A 25,701-nucleotide genomic window follows, 5' to 3' on the forward strand; every position below is an offset into this window, starting at 1 on the left:
TAACATTTTTCCTGATACATTTCACAGGTCTCACCATTCTCATTTTCAGTTTGAAAAATGGAAAGAATAATGACTACAAACAGATTCTAAATTTTGCCTTGCTATACTATATATTTTTTTCTATTAAGACTATAAAATTTATTTTATAGTTTATTTCTTGCAATGAGAAGTATCTACTATATGGAGGAGTTATATAGGTGAAAAGGAAATGGAAGATCACTTGAAATTTTGTATCTATCAGAAACTGCTAATACTATACAAGCATGTGGTTGTTTGGGATGTGGGTAATACACAACACAAATGCTACTCTGGTCTATGGGGCATTTGCTTTCTCCAAGGGTCCCATCTAGGTGGGAAGAAAAAATTAGGCTCCCAGCGAGGGGAGAAGAAAAAACCGGGAAGTTGAGTGAAAGATCGTATTTATGGTCCTGAAACAAAGATATACAGACATGTGAGCAGAGGCTTTTGAAAGAAAGATATACTTATTAGAAATATCTACTATCGATATTCAAGTAAATCAATCCAAATACTTGTTTCTGATAACATGAAGAATGTAATCCCAACTCTGCCACTATTGGTATGTGTCAACTACAAATTTTCTTTTCAGTTTCTTTATGTATAAAACAGAGGGAGATTAGAAGATGATGTCTAAGTTTTGGCTCAACTCTCTCATTTTAATAGAGAAAGGAAGCATTGATTAAGTTGTAAAACGTGAAAAGTGTTATGATGAAAGGTACAGAGTCTCGCTCTGTCGCCCAGGCTGGAGTGCAGTGGCATGATCTTGGCTCACTGCAAGCTCTGCCTCCCGGGTTCATGCCACTCTCCTGCCTCAGTCTCCCAAGTAGCTGGCACTACAGGTGCCCGCCACCATCCCTGGCTAATTTTTTGTATTTTTTAGTAGACACGGGGTTTCACCATGTTAGCCAGGATGGTCTTGATCTCCTGACCTCGTGATCTGCCCACCTCGGCCTCCCAAAGTGCTGGGATTACAGGCATGAGCCACCACACCCGGCTGATGAAAGGTAGTATTTTAAGTGAGTTTAAAGTGTTTCGTCTTTTGGCTGAAAAACAAAAACAAAACAAAAAAACACACACTATTCTGCATAGGTTTTTCTGCTGGATAAATAGACACTAGAGATGTCCACACAAAAAAAACACCCTCATAGAGGTTTAAAAATTCTTATCATTGAACATGAGGCTTGCTGACCAATGTAAAGTGATTTTAGTGTAAATAATGCAGCAACAGTTCTCAAACTTTAGTATGCAGCGGGATGACCTGGGGAGACTTGTTAAAATACAGCCTGGTCGGTCAATGCCTAGACTTTCTGATTTTGTAGGTCTGAGGTGGGGCCCGAGGATGTGTATTTCTATCAAGTTCCCTGGTGATGCTGATGCTATGGCTGCTGGTCCAGAGGCCACTCAATGGAAACCACTGGAATATGGCACTAGGAGAAAGGTAGGTGATCTTTGAGATGTTTTTTGTAGTTTGATTTTTATCAGGAATTTATATATATGTTATATGCATATTTATACATAAGTGTATATGACTATATAGATATGAGTTAGAAAGCTAGAAGGTTAGTTTGGATTCATCATTCAATAACCATATAGTATATTTTAGCTATTATTATTGCTATTATTATTCAAGACTGGGAGACATGGATAATAATTTTGAATTAGGGAAGAGTTCTCATTAAGGCACTGTCATCAATATTTGCAGGGTGTGAAAATGCTAATATCATTAGGTGATCTGTAGTCAAACTTGAAAACTAATCTTTGGTAAAAACAAACAAAACAAAACAAAACAAAACAGTTTATGAGACACCTCACATTTCTGCTCTGTAAACACATCAACACACACAAATGCCCATTTTAATCTTGACCACAAACAAAACTCAGATATTGGTTTGTGTACTATCTTTTAAACTTCGCCTTTAATCTGTTTCTTTTTTTCTTATGTAAACAAAATATTTATCTCCCCCAGAATCATTTTAATGAAGTCACTGTGTATATGTAGGCTTTGCCCATCTTCCACGTGCCAGGTATCATCTTTTGTATGCAGTCCCGCCCTCCCCTCTTCAACAGCTCTGAAGTCTACCAGTTTATTTTTTTCTTACTGAACATGAAAGGGGTTTGTTCTCTATTCCTCACCTGTCGGGTTTACTGCTCCATTTTAATGCAGCAAAAAAAGGAAAAAGAAAGGCTAAATGTTAGTTGGCCAATGGTAACAAGGATAACCATGACAACCAAGATTTAAGATAGAGTGTTCACAAGTAAGGACACATAACTGACATACATTCGGAAGCGACAGCGAATCAAAATATTTATGGACCTCTGATTATGAACTAAACAGAGGGCATGAAGTTACATCACTGAATACACAGTGTGTGTGTGCGTGTGTGTGTGTGTGAATGACACATGCACTTTTATCCATCACCTATAAAATAATGCCACAATTAATTATATCCCAGGAAGTGTTTGATAGTGGAGAGATAATCTGATTTTTAAAAAACATGCTATGAGAAAACTACTAATGTATTCAATGGGAATACAGCATCATTCCACAAAAGAAATTCATTCATTTAAAATAAAAAGCCTTCAATTGAGGTATGTCATTCCTTTCATATTAAATATCTGCAAACTGTATTGAACAAAAATTTGCACAATTGAATAATATACCAAAAGGTAATAAGGTGGCAGAAATTATTTCTTCAAATACCTCTTGCCACATCTTTTTTCCAATGAAGGATTAACCGCATCTTCAGTTTAGGAAAATATAATACTCATCATTAGAAATCTACAGAGCATGGCCCATTTATACGGTTGGGCTTATCCAGAAAAACATTTTATTACCAGCCATTGACAGAATATGTATTTTCCTAGTCTGTGGTGCTGTCTGTGAACACAACTAGTTCATGCTTATAGGTCTTTTCACCTGTGATATTATGTTGATTGTTTAAATAACCATATTATTTCTGCAGCATATAACCTTTTCCTGAAAACAATTAATCTAAAAATCTTCACTTTGAGGCAAATTGCAAAGTTTTCAGTGAGTTCCCAATTGCAAAATAAAGGTACTAAGTTCTTCTTGATGCAATGAAATATATACCCAAGTGGCTGGAATATCTGGCCCTGTGAGACAATTCAATCCATCTCTTTTCAAAAATAAAACATCCACATTTAAATTGCACAAACACACACATACAAAGTAAATGATGAAAATGATATCAAACACATTGGTTAATTCTTCTTTTTCTTAATTTTAAAGTGATTTACTTAGTGTGCCAGGTTAAAAAAAATTCTACATAAATATTTCCCATTTGCTCACTTTTTTAGATCAATGACTTTATCAGGGAATCAGCTGTAGAAAAATCTATGCCTCAGGATGGAAAACCACCTAGTGAATTATCAGTTCTGTGGATTAAAAGGCTGCTTGAGTATTCATATGCACAAATGCATAGTTCTAGATAAAGGTCAGCCTCACCATACACCTGGGTACATATGTGGTACAAATATCTAAGTTTGAAAGCTTTCACAATTGGTAAATTTAAATTACAGGCCAAGGATTTTATTGCAACTCTTGCCAGCCAAAATAAAGGTGATATTGAGTGATGGAGTCAACACATAGAAGGAATTGAGTTTGTTTAATACTGTTTGACTTGTATACATTTAATTATTCAATATTTTTGTGTGCCAGGCACTCTACTAGGCAGTAGGAACACAATAATGAATAAGACAGAGTCTTTGACCTGCAGTTTACTGGAGGCAGAGTGCCAAGAAAAGGGGAATTGACAGTAATGGAGTAGGTTCTGTAATAGACAAGTAGAAAGTACTTTAAGAGCCTAGGAAAAGCGATCTTAAGGTAGCCCGAACTGCTAGAGAGGGGAGGAGAAGAGAGGATAGAAGATGAGGTAAGCACCCAGAAAGCCTTGATTTAGTAGGTAGCATCCTAGCTTACTTCCAAAAGAGGAGTTGGAGTTATCCAAGCCAAAAGGAGTGGCAGGGGAGTGATAGGAAAGGCATTCCTAACCTAGGGAGGGCCTACTCAGAAGCCAGAAAGCAGAGTCAACCAGCAGCTTCCGGTATGGTTGGGTGTGGCCACATATTTCTTCATAGCATCTCAAAATATTCTGGACTGCATTTCTTTCTTTGATGAGGGCTTGGAATAGTATGGAGGGTTGATACAGAAAGAGAAGACTAAAGACACAAAGCTTGCAGACAGCCAGTGTTGGAGCTGGAAAAGGCTGGAAAAACTGAAGCCTGTATTTTAGTCTCATCTAGCTCATGGTTTGCACATCCTGAGATGGGGACGAAAAAACAGTGTGCAAGCAGGCTAGATTATTACCATTCAAGGATGTTAATTTTGCCTAAAGTGTATCTCAGACTTCTAGGACCACCTGATCTACACTTTCTTTGATTCCATAGTATGTAATAAACACTTTTCATCCATCTTGAAATGCTTTTCCACAGAGGTAAGGTTAACAGTTTATTTTAAAATGTTTATTTTCTATATAAATAATTCTTGGACAGTTCTGGAAAAAAGTTTGAAAAGCCTTACATATGTAACAGATATACAGAATACGAACTTTCAATTGCCTTGTGGATTTTTTGTCAGAGTAGATGGACATGCAGTACCAATACTATTACCTTGTATTTAATATTTTCAGATTATAGAACATTATGATTAAAAAGGTCTAATTATCTGGTCCACCCACTAACTTTGTAATGAAGGCTAGGTTCAGAGTGTTGCCATGAATTTCTACCCCATGCAACCAGCTAGTCACAGAACTGGGACTTGGACTCAGGTTTCCTGGCTCTTCAGTCCAGTACTGGTCCGAACATTGCTACTACCTTATCTCTGTAATGTGTACTTTAAGCCATGGCCCGTATCATATTTTTTAAAAATTACAGTACAATAAAATTTATAACATTAAAGATACATCAAATATATTTTAATTTTCTGATGATTCAGAGGGTATTTTGGGGATCTTACAAAGCCCTGGTGATATTGTTTGTTACTGATGATCAATGTAGTATAGGTGTACAGATTACTAGATTAAAAACAAAAGTTAAATGAACAGAATGCCAGATCAAAGAGTGTGCCATTTCCACATGAATAGATCTATTAGGAATAAGTCTCAAAGTCTCCTCAGATAGCTGGGTAAAATATACTTCTTTATATGATAAAACTATCTGTAGTTACAGACCTATTGCTAATGCAAGCATCTTAGAAGCAGAGATACATGATAAAGTGGATGATCAATATAATGTGAGTTAACAACATTTTATTCTCATTCTCTCCTCAAAGCATTATTTGCATATGGGAAGTAAAATATTCTGACAATAATAATAATAATGATTCTTTCAATTCTGAGTCATTACCAATGACCTGTATATAAACTGAAAGGCACCTAAAAAGAGGGAATGGAGTATTTATTACGTAATTAACTTTGCTCAGGATCCAAGCTATAAAAGACACCATTCATTGGGTACAGAAGATTTCCTTTTGAACTGCCTCATGATAATCAAGAAGGACATTGTTGGGTCTACTTGAATTTCAAGTCAGGAATGTTCTTTACTGCTGAAGCAAGCATTTCTATTTCAGAAACGCTTCATGGGCCTTCAGATGGTTAGCTAAATATACTTAGCATTCGAGGATGTGTGCATTTCCCAACAATTGCATTAGACGATGCTTACATAGGCCCACACTAAAATGCTACTCCATTTTAATAGAGTCATAAAACCTTTAAATACGATACTTCTTTTTGTGGGATTAGGAAAAATAATAAGTGAGTTTTTGTCACTTGCAGATGAAGAAAGAAAATAATTATCTTTTAAAAATTATTAGGGCTACAATCATATTTCGTCAAATTTACATAACTGATTCACAAATACCATATACATCTGTTACTGTATGACTTAATGATAGCTATGTATATCCAAATAAAACATAACTTAAAAAATAAGGCATTAATTTTTCCCATTTCAAATAATCACAAAATGTCATGTGATATGGTCTAGAAATACACCTGTCAACAAGCACTTGTTTTTTGACCCGACTCCCATAGTAGTATGTGACCACCTAAATAAATATTTCCCAGAAAACAATTAGATTTATACTACTGCTTTTTATTACTGAATTCTCTTCCGGAAAAAAGCGCAGCGTACAGACAGCAAAGGGCACCAGTTCCTGCTTGGACTCAAACAGAGTCTGTGATTACTCATGGGGCAGGTGGGTACCTCATGCTTCCTGCCCTTATCTCTTACATGGAGAGAGGTGATAAAATGCAACGAGTTCCTTAAGATATATGCTTATAGATACAGATTGGAATGGAAGATTCAAATCATCAAATGAGAGGAGATTTTGGCTTTCAATCACTTGCTTTTTCGGCTATTTTACAGCATGGATAATTGAATGATGGCAGTGTTCGCAAAAAAAAAAATAATGATGGATATTTCTTTCATTCTTTATAACTCTAAAATAGGATAGGCAATTTAATGGGTTATGGTTATGAACTTCTTTCATTTGTCCTTTATTTTCTCAACCCTCTCTTAATGCTGGAATAAAATGAAATGGAGCCTTTTAAAAACAAGTTTTTCAAAGGAGAAGTGTTCTGAAGGAGTTTCTTTTTTTAAGAGTCAAGATAAGAGGTTATGGGGTTAAAACTCTATTCCAGGGACAGAAGAGCAAGGGAGTGAGGGTGAAAATAATTAATATAAACCCCCAAAAGGGAGCTAGATGGGTAGGAAAAAGAGTGAATGGAAATGAGATTATCAGATTAAGCATGTAAGCAAGAATCAAAATGAAGATACTCTTTTTAGATTTTGAAGGCCAAGGTTACAGGGACAGGGAGAGAGAAGCTATCTTGTAGTAGAGGGATGAGATCACCTTCACAGTAGCATTTCAAAATATAACACGCCACAAGGAAAATGAGAACATGGATTAAAGTTTTATGAAAATACAATTTGGAATGGAAAAAAGTAAAAATCTATATAAAGGAAAGTAATTTTGAATTTAGTCATTTTAAATGTTTAAGAAAGGATATTATATGCTACTTTTTATAAGTTCATATTTATATTATAATTATAATCTTAAGACAGAAAGAATTTATAAGAACAATTACTAATGTTCTCTAACTGACCGGCCAGTGACCTAGGGGAAAAAATCTTATTAGAGATTAGATGTTAGAGGTAGAAATAAAATTGAAAAAGAGTGGCATATCAGAAAAATGTGGGTAGATATAGATTTGCATTCTAACTGCAGTCAAAGACACTACTCAAATCAACATATGGGCATAGTAAGACTCAGATTATATTTTTTAAAAAAGGAATATGGTACCTTGGCATCCCTTTTCGGACACATACACGAATTCACCAGTGAAGATGTGGAATAAGAGTTAGAAGAAAAATTAGGAGACGATTCATTCTCCATCCCTCTCTTTTTGTTTCCCTTCCTTAATCCTTAATTTTCATGTGCTTTTGCCAAATTTTGAGAAATAGCCACAGGGAGCTATCTCAACGCTTGTGCAAATTAGATTTATGATATGTACAAATTGCAAAATCACGATAGTGTTTCAAAAAACACGTTGAAATCGAGCAATTAATTATCTAAAACAATCAAATGAAAGCTTGCATGGACTTACTTACTTGTGAATGCACTAATGCCTCAATTGTTATGAAAAGTGTTTATCTGCATAAAGCAGCTCAGAAGATTGGAGGCCGGAATAGATCCATGTTGGACAACAGAAGTCTATACCAAAACTGAGTAAGATTCCAAATAGTACAGTCTTTACATTTTGATCTTACTGTAATGTAAACACTTTTCCAAAAATAATTGAAATGGCACTGAAGTATTTCTACTAAAATCAACCACCAAAGGACCACAGAACAATAATCAAGTCTTCAAAAATAAGGCAGCCTCCAAAATTGCAACAGAAATATCGGGTAAACCTACCTTTTATAAAGAAGAATAGCAATGACAATGCAGATGATAAAGACCACTGCAAGGACAGGGCCTACAACCCAGATCAAGCCTTCTTCTTCATCCGTGATTGGCTGTGGATCCAGATCCATTGACACCACGGGGTCGGAGTAAGGGCTGGTTGCATACATCTTCTGAGGAAAAGCAGAGTCTATTTCAGTGATAAAATAATGACTTTCTACAGAGTACCTTTAACATCAGAAGAAGCAAAAAATCGAGGAAATAGTGAATTTAATGAAAAGTGTGTGAGGCAACATTAGCAAAATAGAGGGGAGGGGAGAGGAGAATAAAGAAAAGAAAGGAAGGAAGAGGTTTTATAAATACAAATGTCCTTATAGAGTGAAATACTTTATAATGAAATAATTTTGATAGTACAAATTACTTCATAGACACTTTTTCATTGGGCTCTCTATGGCATATTAAATGATCCTATGAAGCGTAAAGTACCAGTAATTAATCAGTTGCAAAATGTTTACTGAACATTTACATTGGGCCAAAGTGTTAGATGCTATGTGAAAATCAAGAGAAAAATTAGAGTTCCAGCCCGCAAGGCATTATCATACAGTTAAGGAGACTGAAGTATATATTTACATTCAAAAATAAGTCAGTATTTAACTAAATGTGAATGTCCGTAGTCGTTAGTACTACTGTGCTTCTTAGTGCTTGGTACTACTTAATACTACTGCATATTAGTTAGGAAATGGAAGCCAAACAATGAACAAATAAAGTCTACAATTTCAAAAGGGAATTCCATAGTTCAAATTACAGATGCGAGATATACAGAATTGATGATATGGCTTCATAAAATATAGAATTTTTAGAACTTAAAAGAATTTAGCAGTTCTCATTTAGTTTTATTACAGTTATTGCTCAGAGACTGGTATGTCTGTTCTCAACAGACAATTGATAATATACTTTTCAAAAATACAGTTACTTGGAGAAGAAATGGACTAAATATCGATGATTTTTATTTCGATGATATCCTATCCCATTTAGTTCTGTCCTATTTTAGCCTGTATTAGGAAAACATCTTGACTCTACCTGCCCCCTTCAAGTCCCTATCTTCTACTTTCCAATCCAACAGAAACCAATCCACATCCACTAACTGCTCTGCTTCTACTACTCACTCCTCATCTCTTCTCACTCCAACAACACCACTGGTCCTATTTTTTTTTTTTTTTTTTTCATTTGCCAAATCTAATTGCCTTTATTTACTCTTTACCTTTCCAGACAACTTTTCCAGATTTGCCACAGTGGATCAAGCCCTTCTTTAAAATTTTTATCTCTGGCTCTCTTAATTTTGTTTTAAACCAGTCCTGTCCTCATCTTTTCAACTGCTCATGCCCTGCTGAGTTAACTGCTTCTGACTCCATCCTATAGACCAACATTCTTTAAAAAAAAAAAAAAAAAAAATTATAGAGATGGGGTCTCACCATGTTTCCCAGGCTGGTCTCGAACTCCTGGTCTCAAACAATCCTCCAGCCTCGGCCTCCCAAAGTTCTGAGAGTATAGGTGTGAGCCACTGTGGCTGGCCCTGAACCCAAGTTCTTAAGTTCTATTCTCTACTAGCATCTCTTGTCCTCTCTTATCTGGTAAGGTCAGCCCAAGCTTTAACTCTCAACTTCCATGCAGAATATGTCTCTTCATTAATGTTCCTAAACTCAGATACTCTATGAAATCCCAGATCTTCATTTCCAATCATTTCTAGAGACCCCCTACATATATGTTCAAATTAAGTATGAATTTCTTAATTTTTTCCAGATACTCCTTCCCTTCCTCCTGACTTCCCAAATTCTCTCATCCTCTCAGTATCTAGGAATGAATACTGATTTTACCTTATAGAAACAGGAATAGACTGGAAACACTGATTTTACCTTATAGAAACAGGAATAGACTGGAAACACTGATTTTAGCTTATCAGTGACCCCTAGGTCCATCTGCTCTCCTTCCAGTCTCATGAGTGCCACTTTTCTTTAGGACCTTACTTATGTGCTCCTAACCATACCAAATTTCTTCCTTCCTCTAATAGTCTCCACTGCTGCTAGAGGTATCATCCTAAACTGCAACTATAAAGCCTTCAAGAGGCTCTCTTGTGATTGCCAAATAAAACATAGATAACTTAGCACGATTCTCAAGGGCATCCACAATTTTACTTTAAACTTGCTCACAACACACAACACATTCCATCACAGTGGGCTTCTTGCTACTACTCCCTAAATGCTCTATTCTTGCTCCTCAACTCCCTCACAAGTTCCACAACATTTAGCTCCTGAAATTGAACAACTCTCTAGGCCCCCACTTGAATACTGCCTCCAGTGAAACCACCCCTTTTTAACTGACTGGCAGTGATCGGTCATTCCCCTCTTAAAAAAAAAAAGGTACAAATAATACAGCTAAATTTTTATTTAGTCCTTGTTTTTTTTTTTTTTTGTTTTTTGTTTTTTTTGTTTTTAATGGCACTCACCAAACTCTATTTTGGCTTTCTATTTGTATATGTACTTCATTTTCTTTGGTGAAACTACAAACTCCTAGAAGGCAGGGATTTATATATTATTTGTATTTATATGCTTAAAGCAGCTAGCACCGAACCTCGTACTTAGTGGGTTCTCAGCAAATCTTGGCTGAATAAGACAAAAAATGTTCATCTTTTCAAATGGCTGAAACTGTCAAGACATCAGTATATATGCTCATTTTTCATGATCAGTACATATATTTAAATGTTTTAACCCGCATCTGTAAAAAATTTAGTTTATGGCATCTATTCTGAATTTAAGTACAATGAGCTCGGCCATCAAGCAGGAGAACACATGTCCCACTGAATGCTTGTATACTACTCTTCTTTCTCATTTTCGTCATTGTGCCCAGGAAAAAGACTGACTAGATTTTCAGATTTTCTAATGCATTAAAGGAAGATGGGAACCCAGTACGTATGTCCCAGCCTCTCAGAGGTGGCAAAAAAAAAAAAAAAAAAAAAAAAAAAAAAAAAAAAAAAAAGATGTATATGGTATAAGGATTGACACAAAGGACTTGGCAAAGAACTATGTATTTAAGGAACATGATTCTTTATATCATTGTTTTGGTTTATACGATACCCACTCCATTTTGTAGGTGATGCTAAAATAGTTTGGTAGACAGAACTAGGCAAAACTGTTCGATTTGAAATTCTTTACCAAGAACCTTTAAGATAATAATCATGGTCCATTGAGATGGAAGTCTAAGCACAGGTTTTCCCAAAGAACATAGATTTCCAACCCATTCAAGAAACAGAGATGTATGAAAATAAAAAGAAAATGAAGTCATAAAATGATACCAGCCTCATGAAAAATATAATTTCTTATGTGTGGGAGTAAGAGATTAAATTTTGGATCATTCCAAACCAGTAATCTGACATTCTTAATGTGAGACAATGGATTAGGGGATAGCTTGTGTCTTTGAGAGGGAGGGAAAAGCGTTTTCTCTTTGCAAATTACCAGTCTACCCTTGGAACATTGTTATAATCTGTTATGGAAATTTGAGGCTTACACAAAGGCTTTATTACTACAAAACAACTCTAGCTGGATACAAGTCTCTTCCAGGCCTGAAAATATTTATGATATATAAAGGAAATACATATCATATATATTTGGAAGCAATGTTGAGAAAGATGATAGAATAAAGGGGCAACTTCATTAACACATGTAAAAAAACTCTTAATTCTATAATTAATAAGCAGATGACATACTAAAGAAAGGGGCAGACTCTTCATCAGTTGTGACATATTTAGACACTAGCGGAAGACATCAGAAACCAGAGTATGTAGTTCAGTGGTTCAGTCTGCAGGATCGAATGAGATTCCTCTCCTTTGCTAGATTCTCTGATCTACCTCAATGCTCTAAGCGTGCTTTTTGAAACATTCCTAGAGCTATTAAAAGAAAATTCCTCTCAAATATTTAAAAGTCATTTTTGAATAAAAGAAAAAGATGATTTCTTAACATTTCATTCCCTTGATGTTCTGCCTTAAAACCTTCAACTAGAAAGAGAAAGCATATCTGTACATTAAAATTCCAGGAAGGCCATCACTTTGTTTTCAAATGACATTCTGAGCACAAAGGTAAACCAGGCAGAGAGGCTGGCTTTGTGTTTTGATTTTCCACGGGATAATTCTTTCAGTCACTCGGAGAGAGGCCCCACTGTATACCCTAACACCTGATGTGGAGAAATCTTTGATACATCATGAGCTGCTTCTATTCGGGAAATGACTGGCTCAGAGTTATCACACCTGTCATATATAGATGCCGATTAGATAAATGAAGTTTAGAATATGTATATTACATGTTCATGTGACCTGCCACTTCAAAATTCACCCCCTTCCTATGTACAATATCTCCCCCCCCCTTTTTTTTTAAATATTCAAAGCAACTGAAACATAAAATGACATATAAGCAAGATGGATTACATAACAGAAGAAAACTCATTATTTAGAATACCTTACGAATTCTCTCTTTTATTAAATTATTTTATAACTTTCTCAGCTGTTCACTGATAAAGTCACTCATAAATTTCTAGAATTAAAGAAGCTGTTGTATTTGCCTCTTTCTAGATAGACCTTCCTCATGAATCTGGGTATAGGCACGGTAGTCTCACTTGGCAAATGCAGGAGAATACATACAATCACCCCCAAAGCCAATATTTTTAGAAATATGCCATGTTGAATGGCTGAGCTTGTGAGTTCCCATTGCAATCACAGGGGCTAATGTCAATCAGGTATTATGCAAGATGAGAGCAGTCTCCTTTTCTTGACAGCAGTCATTTTGAAAGGATGAGGGAAGGAGATTGTGAACAATGCTGGTTCTAACACCATAATATTTGTGTTACATCAAAAGGTATCAGGAACCATGTCCTATTGATCTGGAACTTCACAAAGTAGAGGGCCATGTAAATTTCCTTCATCAGAGACACAGTCTCATTTGTAATTCAGTCTTGAGGAGTATATTCAGCAATGTCCAAAGAGTCGGCGGCCTGTTATTACACTTAAGTTAATAACAGTTCATGAGAAATAGAGGATGGATATACCTACAAATCCCTAAATAACCACATTCCAGTGAAAATGTATAAGCATACCACAGGAAAGAGATGCCATCATAATTAACTTACAGACTCTGCATGTTCCATTACTGCTAACACAAAGAAGACATATTCTTGACCACTTTGGAGTTGCTTGTTTGTAAATCCACCATAATGCTTGTCATCCCCCAGGGTGAACTCAGTGGGAAGGACATCAAAGTGAGCGGCAATATATGGCTTTAATTCAACTTCTCTCCCATAACGGATGCTTCTGCGCTTCCTAGATATCTCCTTAAGCAGCTTAAGGAAAAAAGGGGGAAACAGAAAAAGAACTGTAAATAATAACCCAACTTATTGATAATTTAATGAGAGAAATTAATTCAGCGCTGGGAACAACCCAAATGCAATTTGTTCACATTTCATATAGCACGTCAGCGTCACTAAATCTCAGTTCTCTCAATATTTCAAATGCTTCTCTTCCTGTTAAGGTAAGATACTGGACTGCTATTACAAGGTCTAGGCTATAAACACAGGGCAATTAGATCCTTTACTGTAGCTCATTTCATTTCCTACACTAATGAAATTCTCTCAAAGGACAATAGTGCATCATAACTTGTCTAAGGAAAAAAGTCAGCTTGATTCATAAAAGCCTTGCCTTGCAGGAGATTTATTAAACAAGTAGTAACCTCAGACAAAGACATCTAAATCTTTAAATATAGCCGCATTTTAGAAGAGGTTAGTGCCATTTTAGATTGTTTTTAGTAATTAGATAATTCATACGATACAAATTCCCTCAAATCAGCAGAAGCAGAATCCAACAAACAATTTTCAATATACACATATTAAATAGACATTGTTACTCATTTACCAATTTCTGGCTTGACTTAGCTCCCTGGGTAGGCAACTGGGGTGCACTTCCTTATACTTTATCATGGAGTCAACTTTTTCTAGAATCGACCTCTCTTGGGAGTATGTATATCTTGCCAGATAATATAGGCAAGGTAGATGAAAATTAATTTTAGTACTACCTTGAAGAAAACACACATGCACATGTATATACAGATCCTTCATGTATTTCTAAAGAAAAGAGGTAGAATTTATTTTTGGATAATCTATTGTTTTTCATTGACTCCTTTATTACAAGAAAATCATACTAACAGTGGTTATGAACACTGATTTCAAAGTTACCTTGACATAAATTAAAACTGGTATTTCACAGGGTTTAACAAAGGAAAGATCTATATTAGTCTGGGATGCCTGTTGATGTAAGCAGCAATCTTTTTGCCAGTTTCTCAGAAATAATTTTTTATTTTATTTATTTTAATATCTATGTATTAATAGAAAAGTCTACGTATTTGAGGACAAACCGGAAAAAGGAATGAACCCTGTCTTCACCTTGATAAACAAAATTAAGATACGGAAACGCAGCAAAACTAATTACTATTCCTGTTTTTGTAAACAGAAATGATCTAGTGAAAACCAAAGTAGTGATCTCTACTTAGTAGAATGAGAGCCTGGCATGATCAAGGCTAGGCTTCTGTGATAAAATGGCTTCAGACTGTTTATAGGATAAACACTGAATCCTTTTGTTAGGAATCTGATGGTACGTTACAGTCCCTTCTATACTGGGAGTAGTAAATGTGTTCAGCTGGTTCAAAATTGTATCCTAAAAATGTTAAAAACTGGTCTTTCAGTTATAGGAAAATTTTTGTCGACATTATTTTTCAATAATATTTAATTTATAACGTGCTAAAATTTTCTGTTACTTTGAGTTTACTGATGCAATTAAAATTACATGAAACGTGAGCTGTTTTAGGAAAACCACGGTAGATTGGGCATCACTCGATTAGCAAATTTGGACCATCCCATAATAAAGTCAGCTATGCTGATCAATCATGCACCAACTGGCCAGTGAAAACACAAGGCTAGAAAGTTAGCACTGTCTTTCAATCTTGTTGTCAAATTTAGCTTTACTTATAAAAATGATAATTATAACAATAATAGTTTTCATTTATTAAGCAATTACTGAGTGCCAGACACTGTTCTAGGGATCCTAAACATGCATCAGCTCCAATTTACTCCTCATAATAACCCTATAAGCATGGCTACTATAATCCTCAATTTATAAATGAAGAAACTGGGGCACAATAGAAAATCTCAATATATAATTAGACTCAGTGAAATAAAATGAAATTCCATGCTAGAGATTTTTTCAACGATAATTTAATTTACTTAATTATTACACAGTGTCATAAGGAAATACAATGTTTAAGTTCTGATACTCTAAATTGTTCTAACTCTGTGTATTTATACATATAATTTTTATGTATCTGCTTACATCAAGACAGATGAATGTGTTATTTCCTTTATCTTGATTCTTTTCATATGCTAATTAAAAAATCTAATGCCAAATATTTAATGCAATATTATAATTGAAGTGTCATTACACAGGTTATTGTTGATATGTAGTAAAGGATAGTAGCCTATTACACTAAGAAGGAAAATGCACTGCAGATGTGCCGAACAGCTTTTTGAAGTTGGGTAATCAAAAACATTTATCACCAGTTGTTTATGTGACTGTGTCCCCTCTTCTACTTCACTGATCAAACCCTACCTTGATTTTATTCATATTGCAGATGCAGTTAATAGTCATAATTCATACATATCATTGTCATTCCCACAATCACTTTCTGCTAGGATTTCTTTAGAAGACTCATAGGAAGTAATTCAGAATAAAATATTTGAGCTTTTGGGTATTCTTAGATCCAGTGCCGTCATTCATTAAAGTCAAACCTGGAACATCACTCTGCCCCTTTAGGTTGCTCTAATCTCTGTAGGGTGCTTCCTGTGTCACAGGTCAAATGGTTCAAATGGGCTCGGATGACACCAAAGTTAGCCAGCATGTTACAGTTACAACCACAAATGACCACATTATTTTACGACAAGCCTTTGAAGTACAATGCAATGAAAAACTCATGATATATTACATGACCTGCTCTGAATTAAATATCACTAACATTTTGGGAGTCATTCTGCTCCAAATTCATTTTGACTATCAATGTCTGCTCTGCCCAGTTTGACCTTGACAATAGGAGTTTCAGTTTATAAATTTATCATGTGGAGAGCATCCCCGTAACAAAGGATAAATGAACTCAGAAGATAATTTTGAGAGTAATACTGTTTGGAAAGCCTCTTTCAATTTTTTATGGGCCTAGATATGAGGCATATGTGTGGAAATTCCCTTAGGCCACTATTCTATTCAATGATATGGTTCCAACAATTTGAATTATAGGCCTTTCTGAAAAATTACTTGATCAAATACATTTAAGAGAGGAACACTGCTTTGTCAAACCTGGCAGTACCAAGCTATAGATAAAATTACTACAATGCTTTTATTATCCATGGTAGAAAAAAAAAAAAAAGCAAAAAACTGTCTGTAGGGATCAAAAACTGGATGAGTAAGCATAAAGTGAGGCCATAGCCTACTTTCATTTGTTCCCCTCCACAATGGTTACAAGATTATTGAGGTAATTCCAGAAGATATATCAAGGACTTTACTTCTTTATCAGAAATAATTTTCATTTTCCAGTCAATGCATATCTTATTTCTTCCCCCATTAATTCTACAATGTGGTCTCAATTATATCAGTAAGAAAAGTGGGAAACAACCCATCCCAACCCCAAAATTTTGAATTAATAAAATGTTCTTTATCAAACTATTATACAGATTAATGCACCACAACTTGGATGATTAAAATGACCCTTTGTTATGGGAATCAGCAGCAGAGACCCATAGAATTTAATTGCAAGAAAGTTCAAAGTCATATAGCCCTATACTTTAATCCATTAGTGTTGCTGTGCATTTTGGAGGTTAAAACGTGGCCATAAAAGAGAATCACTTTCTATTACTTACTACCAAATGGCTTTACTTCTAAGGAAAGCTTATTATTTAAAAGTATCTGATGTCATTTTGGCTTGGCTCTCAAAGTCTTGAAAACTTTTTTTTAATAGATAGAACACTTCATAGATTCTATAAGTTGCCTTTGCATTTTAAATCCCATTCCAACTTAAACAGAATGATGACACTTCTGTAATTCAGCTGCGAACCAATTAAAATAGTAAAGAATATATCAAGATTAAGTGATTAGTCAGTTGCAAGTAAAATCATGTTTGGCTTCAAAATGCTTAGAAAAGACCAGCTGATCATTCTGCATTTTCAGTTAAAGGATTACTATTTTCTTAATATCGCAGAATAATGATTTTGTTCCTTTACCATCAACACAAAACAATTAAATTAATAACATATCTAAATTACTTGATGACATTATTGAAATAATGTCTCATTTTACACAGCCCCAATGATCATCTAATCACTAGTGACAGAAAAGCATAGGCCTAACCTTGAACTCATCTCCTCATATGAACTTGATCAAATTTAATTCAGATAAATGAAGCCAGTGATAACATAAATCCCACTTCTAGAGATGACATATGTCTGCCAAAGAAAGCTAACAACCTTTTTGGTCAGATCACAGTCTCCTTTGTACAGACATAGATATGAAATAAACATCACCTCTCTGTAATGTAGGTAGGGAATTTATTCTTTTCCTTGCTCTATTTGTACTAATTTGAGGCAGAAGAAGCACCTAGAAATAAAAGGTTGTACTACAAGATGTGGTCTATGCTATAAATAAACCCAATAAATTAAAATCTCATGTTTTCCAAATGGGGGCATTCTGGTTATTTGCCTTATGAACTGATTGAAAACAGCATCATGTTAAAATAACAAAGGCTCTTTCGTATTTTAAAATGTGAATTCTACTCATTAACTTGCTGTGGTCCTCTGGGCATCTAGCTCAACACTTCTGGATTATATTTTCTTATCTAAATAGAAGTATGTAATAATTATGTCTTGTTCTTCATGTTATGCATTACCTTTCAAAAATGTCCTTATACAAGAAGAGTACCAATTATAATGCACCTGCTGTTGCAAGATTTTGGAAATCCACATTATATATTCAGTATTTGTTGTTTCTTGTTCTATATATGTTGCTTTGCTCACAATTTTGTGATTTGTTTTGTTTTCTCTATTGTTAAATGCATTTTTGACTCTGAAAACCTACAGAATATAGAATAAGGCAAACACTTGGTAATCAACAGAATTCTGCGAGAAACTGGTCAAGACCATAGATAGTAGGTCAGATGAACTCTGCTGCAAATTGCAATTTGGTGTTTGTAACAGCCTCAGCAACTGTTGCACTAATGAAGGGGACCTTGGGATTTATATCAATGGTGATTAAGTCTTTGCTGACAATTCACTTCACCTCCCACACCTCTGCATCATGTTTTACAAGGGGCAAGGGGCAAAATATTAAGGCCAACAAAGATTAGACAGGTTGTAAGCTTTATTGCAACTTAATGTTTTTTAATTAAAGCCAAAGGATCTTTGTTGGGATCCCCAGGGGTTAGCATGCCCACAGTACTGAACCACCCAACCAGCTAGGTATGGAGAAGCCAGCATCCAGATTAGATCCTGAAAGGCCTCAAAGGGAGGGGGTGGATATGTAGCAAATTAAATAACTAATGAAAGACATAGCCAACAATGACATAGTTACCTCATCTAATTCCATTTCATCTGGACTCTCCCATGGCTTGATAAACTTCCCACGAGATTTCTTCAAAGGCACGATTATTATGTAGTAACCTCTGCACAAGAATGAATACATAAAAGTTAGGTTAGTTCAAAAGAGGAAAATGTGGATATACCCTTACATCTTCCACAGAACAGTGAGGCTGAAGGCAAATTATGGATATGGGGTGACTTGTCCATTTTTTACATCAATGACAAATAACCACCTGTTTGTTCAATTTTAAAAACAACATGGGAAGACGTTTATGTGTGGTTGCAATGATCTTGTATGGTAATATCATCATGGTTGACTGCTCTTTATTAGATATCATAAACAGAGCAGGCACAGTTTGTTAGGGCCCTGGTGCTGGACACATACAAGGCTGGAATATTGCAATCTACCACCATGAGCTGCTGAACCAAATATTTTCTATGACATTAATTTATAAGAAGATGTTTTTAAAAGGGGGGTGTATAAGAAAAATTCTACTCCTAGCTCACATAAACACCGATTAGTACTGTTGTTTATACAAACCTAAAATGCTTCTTTATTTGAATTAAAAATTTTTAAGTAACAAAAATTAGGTATAATTGCATAGATTAAGACATTAAAAATTCCCTTCTTTTTCTACCCATCAACCTCAAACCTCAAGGTAAGTACCTCAGAAAATTGGAGAAAATCACAACTTAAGGGCCTTCGAAATAGCTATCAATATAATGACATCTATACGAAAAGACAAAAGTCACTGAATCCTTACACTGAGAACGGTCAATTAAAATTTAAGGAATGTATAAAGGCACCCGTCCAGAAATAGGTATGGGTTATTTGTAAAGCTGTTTCGTCACTTCAGTATAGAATACACTCTGCTTTCATATTCCTGTTTAGGGATTCTACTCATACTGATTTTTAGCAGTAACTATACAAGGACTTTGAATATACTGTATAATAACAACATATTAATCACTTTCTACTTCTCAGGTACTATATTAAACGCATAATCTGGTTTTGTCCTCCTATAGAGAAATTCTTTCAACAAAGCCTAGGTATAGCCTATAAAGCTACGAGGATTGGTCACAGGCAAAAAAGACAGATCTGTAGAGATTAAATCATCGCCAAATTAAACAGATAGTAATGGGACACAAAGCTACATTTATCTTAATGGTGGCAGCGGTCTGTTTCTTTCTCTTATTTACTCTATGTATCATAAAGTATTTTCTAAGGACTCCATACACTTCATGGAGATTTACTGTGAAAATGAACACACACACGGACCCAAACATACCCATATACCTTTAAAAGAGGAGGCCCCCACACAGCACAAAGAAACAAGAGGAAGGACACTCCCAACCCTGTGTCATACTGAATCACAGAGACCAATCACAGAGACCACAGAGGCCAGGAAGGCCTCTTTCTACTCATCTCAAAGCAAAACCTGTAATAAACTCAGTAAACTCTCTGTGATTAAAAACTCTGTTTTCATTAAGGGTCTACAGCAGAGCTGTCCGGTATGGTATCCACTGGCCCCTGCACTGCCAATGTGACTAGCCCAAACTGAGAGCCTCTGCAAATGTAAAAGACACATTGCACTTCAAAGACGTAGCATTAAAAGAAAGTGTGAAGTATCTCAGTAATAATTTTTAAAATAATGAAGACATGATAAAATAATAATCTGGATATATTAGGTTAGATAAAGTAAATTATTAAAATTAATTTCACCCACTTTTTATTTTTTCACCATTGCTACTAGAAAACTTAAAATGTTACATGTGGCTTTCATTATATTTCCTGGACGGCACTGCTCTAGAGCGTTCTGGAGAAGAATATGGCACTTGGAGATATGTCTGGCTTAGAGTTTGGGTTGATCTTGGGCTTAGACCCAAAATCTCAGTTATATATTCTGAAATATGTAAGTAAAAAATACCAGGCTGTGATATGGGGGGAAATACACTGAATGTGCTCAGCACAGTGTGTATATAGCAGTAAACAGATGCCAGCTGCTACTGGCTAATACGAACATCACGGTTGGAGAGATGCATCTGAACTATCTTGTTCAGTAAGACTCTATGAAATTCCGTGAGCTGCAGGTTAAAGAACTTGTCAAACTTCTTTTCCCCCTAATCGGGAATTCAAGTCAAACCAGACAATTACACCACAATCCTTTCTCCATGGTGCCCTGAGCAACTAATCAACAGATACACAGGATTACACCACCTAGCCATTCATTTTCTTTACTACAAATAATCATAATGATCAAGGAGGATGAGGAGAAGGCAGAGTTGGAGTGTGTGACAGAGACCAATATCTTTTATTTTATGATCCAGAGTAAGCTTCCCCCTCTTCCTGTCCTCCCACCACCTGAAGGATTTGCCAAACAAGTCCATCATGTTAAATGAGTATGGAGGAGAATGACAGAGCTGCAACTGAGCGTACAAAATCACACTGCAGATGTGCTTGATAAACACACTTGTCAAGGAACCTCTTGCTTTTCACTACCAACTGCTCGAAGTCAGAAGAGCTCTATACATAAAGCAACAATATTGCACATTATCAGAGCGCTACCATTGTCCTCCTTCAGAATCCTGTAAATCAAGGTTAAGCTGATGAGTTTCATTAATTTTTTTCTTCTGCTTTCATACTTTGATTTGCCATTCTTGTACATGAAAAAAAATCCATTCTTTCTTCGGCAGCACTCCCCAACTACTCATTTTACTTGGGGCTGGGATAAGAATTGAACAGCCTCCCTCACAGCAATTAATTAACGGTACGGCCAGATATCCCTAACCTTTTTTCTCCAGTGATCTCTAAAGCATTCATCTAGGGCAGTCAAAGTGAAGCTTGCTTCAAAGCAGCTCTTGCACATTGAAAGAAATAGGGTAGTGGCAATTTGAAATTCTGTATTATACAAAGCTTCGCCTCAGTCTAAATACACACATTTCAACTGTGCTCTCTGCAACTATGGCTTTGTAAACATCAACTTCCTTACTTTACCTGCAACTTGTCTCTCCCCTGAGGGTCCTGCTTCCTTTGCAGCCTTCTCATATGGCAGCTGTGGATTTATCCCTCCTCCCCTACCCATGAACCTCAGAGTCAGGGTTTGGGATTTCTTTCCTGGCTTCTCATAGCTTCCTGCAGGTATTTTTCTTCCACCTTCTTGCTTTGGTTGTAACAAACTCCTTCTTTTTTGAAGTTCATGCAGTCCAACTATATTATGATCTTCTCTGGCTGAGTTTTGCCATCTAGTACCTCCCCCAGCATCTCCTTTCTCTCAGGGAAGATTCTTTTGCAGGGTTCACAGCCTTCTTTTTTTCTCCAAACTCTGCCATCATCCTGGGTGATTTCAGCCTTCATAGGTCTGGCCCATGTACCACTGAAGCTCTCAGATTCTTCAATTCTCCCTTTCCAAAGCCCGTCTCCTCTACCCTACCTTAGCTGAAATCTATGCTCGCCATTCTCTCTGCCAGAATCCAGGGAGCTGAACACAACTTGAGAAATAAAGCACAGGGCAGAATAATGCCATAAATTGAGAATCAGCAAACCCAGTTAGGCCTTCAACACGGCCTGGCAATCTTACCACTACCTAGTTTCCCAATAACTTCTCCAATTGCCTACTCCTTCCATCTTCCACAGTAACGTTCTCACTTTCTCCTCTACTTTGAAACCTTGGACATTCAAACCTCCCCATTAGAAGATGGCCTCATCTCTCATATACAGAGAAAATGCAAAGATTCAGACAATTATTCCCTCATCATCTGTCACCAAACTACAAGCCTATCTAGATCCGTAAACAAACCATAACTTTTCTTTTGGTAAAGTAGAAGGGCTGGCCCTACTTTTGAAGGCCATTAACTATCTCTTGAATTGTTTTCCCTCTTCTCACTTTCTTAGGAAGTTTACCATACATTGTACTCCTTCTCTCTCATATAGCTCAACTTCTCCTTCCTCATTTGATCCCATCCCTTAGCTTTCAACCATGTATAAATATGTGCAATACAGAGAACAAAACAAACCACATCCCACTCTAGTCACCTCTCTCTCTCCCACCCCTGACTGCCAAAATTCTGCAAATAGCTGTGTGTTCCTGCTGCTCCCACTGCCTCCCTTTCGCCTCACTTCCCAGCTGACTAGGCTTTAGCGCCTGCCTCCTCACTCCACCTCACTGCCATTGCCAGGGTGCTCAGTCATCTCCAGGGTGTTATATCAAAAGGGGAGTTTTTGATACTTTTCTGTCCTTCTTGACCTCTTAGCAAACCTTTTAAGATGTTAACACTCTTGATGAAACATTCTGAGCCCTTTCTCTGTGATATTCTTCTGTTATTTCTACATATACCTCTTTCCACACTAACCTTATTTACGTAGCAGAATTTATCATCTGTGGCCCAGCCACAATGGTGACATTCCTCAAGGTTCTGGCCAAGAACTTCTATCCAGACCCTATTTTCATCCTAGATCTCATTCCAGCTCAGGGCATCATTTCTTAGCTAAATGCAAATGATTTCCAGATTCATATCTTTAGCCAAGAATGTTCTTCTGAATTTCATTGGTTTATCCGACTTTAACTTAATGTCTCCATTTGGAGTACAAAAGCACCCAAAATTTACTGTGGTTAAAATAAAATAATATGCCTTGCAAAATAAATCCTCCCTAATATTGCATTACAATCCATTTCAGCGCACAAGCCAGAAACCTAGGTGTTATCATTGACAATCTGCCTTTATTCTCTTCCTCTGTCATACTCAATCTATTGCCAAGTTCTATCACTTCCAAACCCTATCTCCAGTGCATGTGCTTCTCTCCATCTCTACTGCCACTCTTCTGGCCTCATTCCATGTCTTATGCCCAGACTGTGACCTTACTCTCTCAACTCTCTCTATTGACTTTAGCCCCTTCTAGTGCAGTCTCTGAAATTTTCAATTCACAGTACAAAATTTGTTGTGCCATTTCCCATTTTTAAAACATTTCAATGGATCCTCATTTCTCTTAGGATAAAGCCTGAAAGGTATCAGAAGGCCAGCAGGATATTGCCTGAATCCCTCTGACTGTGCCCTCTCAGCTATATATAGCTCGATAGGCTTTCAGTTTCTTGCATTTACCTTGGGCCAGCGGTTCCTAATCTTTTTGGCACCAAGGACTGTTTTTTTTTTTTTTTTTTTTTTGAGACGGAGTCTCGCCGTGTCGCCCAGGCTGGAGTGCAGTGGCGCGATCTCGGCTCACTGCAAGCTCCGCCTCCCGGGTTCCCGCCATTCTCCCGCCTCAGCCTCCGAGTAGCTGGGACTACAGGCGCCCACCACTGCGCCCAGCTATTTTTTTTGTATTTTTAGTAGAGACGGGGTTTCACTGTGTTAGCCAGGAGGGTCTCGATCTCCTGACCTCATGATCCACCCGCCTCGGCCTCCCAAAGTGCTGGGATTACAGGCTTGAGCCACCGCGCCCGGCCGGACTGGTTTTATGGAAGAAAATTTTTCCATGGACAGGGCGGAGGTTGGGGGGATGGTTTCAAGATGAAACTGTACTACCTCAGATCATCAGGCATTAGATTCTTATAAGGAGCCAGCAACCTAAATCCCTCATATGTGCAGTTCACAATAGGGTTCATGTTCCTGAGAGATTCTAATGGCACCACTGATCTGACAGGAGGCGGGGCTCGCTCCAGTGGTAATGCTCCCTCCCCACTGCTTATCTCCTGCTGTGTGGTCAGGCACCGAACTGGTCAAGGTTAGGAACTGGTACTCGTCCATGGCCCAGGGGTTGAAGATCCTTGCCTTAGTCCATTCTGTCATTAAACCATTGATCATTCTGTTCCACCTGCCTAGAACTTTGTCATTCCCACCTAGTTAACTGTTCCTTTTCCTTAAATATCTATTAACTGATTATTTTCTAAGTGAAATCTGCCCTGATTTTTATTTACACCAATTACCCCCATGATATGGTCTCTGTGGACAATTTTTAATCTATAAATTTTCTCATACAACAAATTTATATATTTATAAACATGTTACTAAAGCAGACATATACATAATACCCCCCAAATTTGCTTAACTTTGCCATTTTACCATGGAATTATTCTTCCACTGCAAAGAAAGTGGGTACAATAGGTGGCTCTCAGGAATTAACATCTCTCCTAAGTCAGGCAGTCAAAAATATTTGGCAGTTCTTCTCCATCAGAATTTTCAACTCTCAGTCTCATCAAGCTTTTTCTCCTTTCTTCAAATCAGCAATGGCATGCCCAAATAGGGTTTCTAGAAAACATAACTGCTTATTGCAAACATTCTTTTCTTTACTGGCCTACTCGTGACCCCTGTTCTAATCTCACAGGACATTAAGGAAGATAAGATGATTCAGATATGAGAAGTGAAATGGGCAGCTAATATGTGCCCTATAAATTCATATCAACCAAATCATATGAGCTGAAAGAACTTGCTTGAAATGAAAAAAAAAATGAAATAAATTGCTTTTGGAGCTAGCTTTATTTTTGGGTAAAATTAAACTCAACATTCTGCTTTGCCTGTCTGCCTCAAGCCTGGAGTTTAGACTCAAAACAGCTTTTCAACATAGACTTTAACTATTAAAGTAATAGAAAAATAAATAACTTCAGAATCAATATATCTGGAAAGCCCTTGACTACTTATAAAGTAAGCTGTGTTTTCCCAGTCTATTAGATTTAATTAGATAAGTTAAATCTAACCTTCAGAGTTTTAATTATATTAAGTAAAGTTTTACTAATTTCATTTAACATGTTATCATCAAGGGGCTCAGTTCCCCATAATTATATGGGAAGGCAAGCTCTGGTCTTTGTGGCAGTCCCACTTCGAATTCAGTCAGGCTTTTTGTATTAGTCTGTATTCGCATTCTCAAACACGTTAATTAACTGGGAGGTGAAAAATCCATCTAGGAGTTTAATGATGAATGTCATTCCTTGCATAAGCCTCCTGCTTTACCTCTCCTTAAATTCTCATGGTAACCCACTGACTTTATTGCTTCATGACACTAAACACACACTTCCGTGATCTGTACCCAAGCATATATGCCTGGTCACTCCTAGTTCTAAGCT

General features: G+C 36.5%; 1 protein-coding gene across 1 annotated transcript in view; it reads right to left on the reverse strand.

The window, feature by feature from the left end:
* Window positions 1-25,701, reverse strand: part of PTPRD (protein tyrosine phosphatase receptor type D) — a 339,878-nt gene that overhangs the window by 137,319 nt on the left and 176,858 nt on the right. Inside the window, 3 exon segments of the mRNA XM_030919181.1 lie at window positions 7,955-8,115; window positions 13,115-13,324; window positions 18,639-18,729. Coding sequence (XP_030775041.1) covers window positions 7,955-8,115; window positions 13,115-13,324; window positions 18,639-18,729 — 462 coding nt within the window.

This window comes from Rhinopithecus roxellana, chromosome 16 (assembly GCF_007565055.1).
Source record: "Rhinopithecus roxellana isolate Shanxi Qingling chromosome 16, ASM756505v1, whole genome shotgun sequence".
Taxonomy (NCBI): Eukaryota; Metazoa; Chordata; class Mammalia; order Primates; family Cercopithecidae; genus Rhinopithecus; species Rhinopithecus roxellana.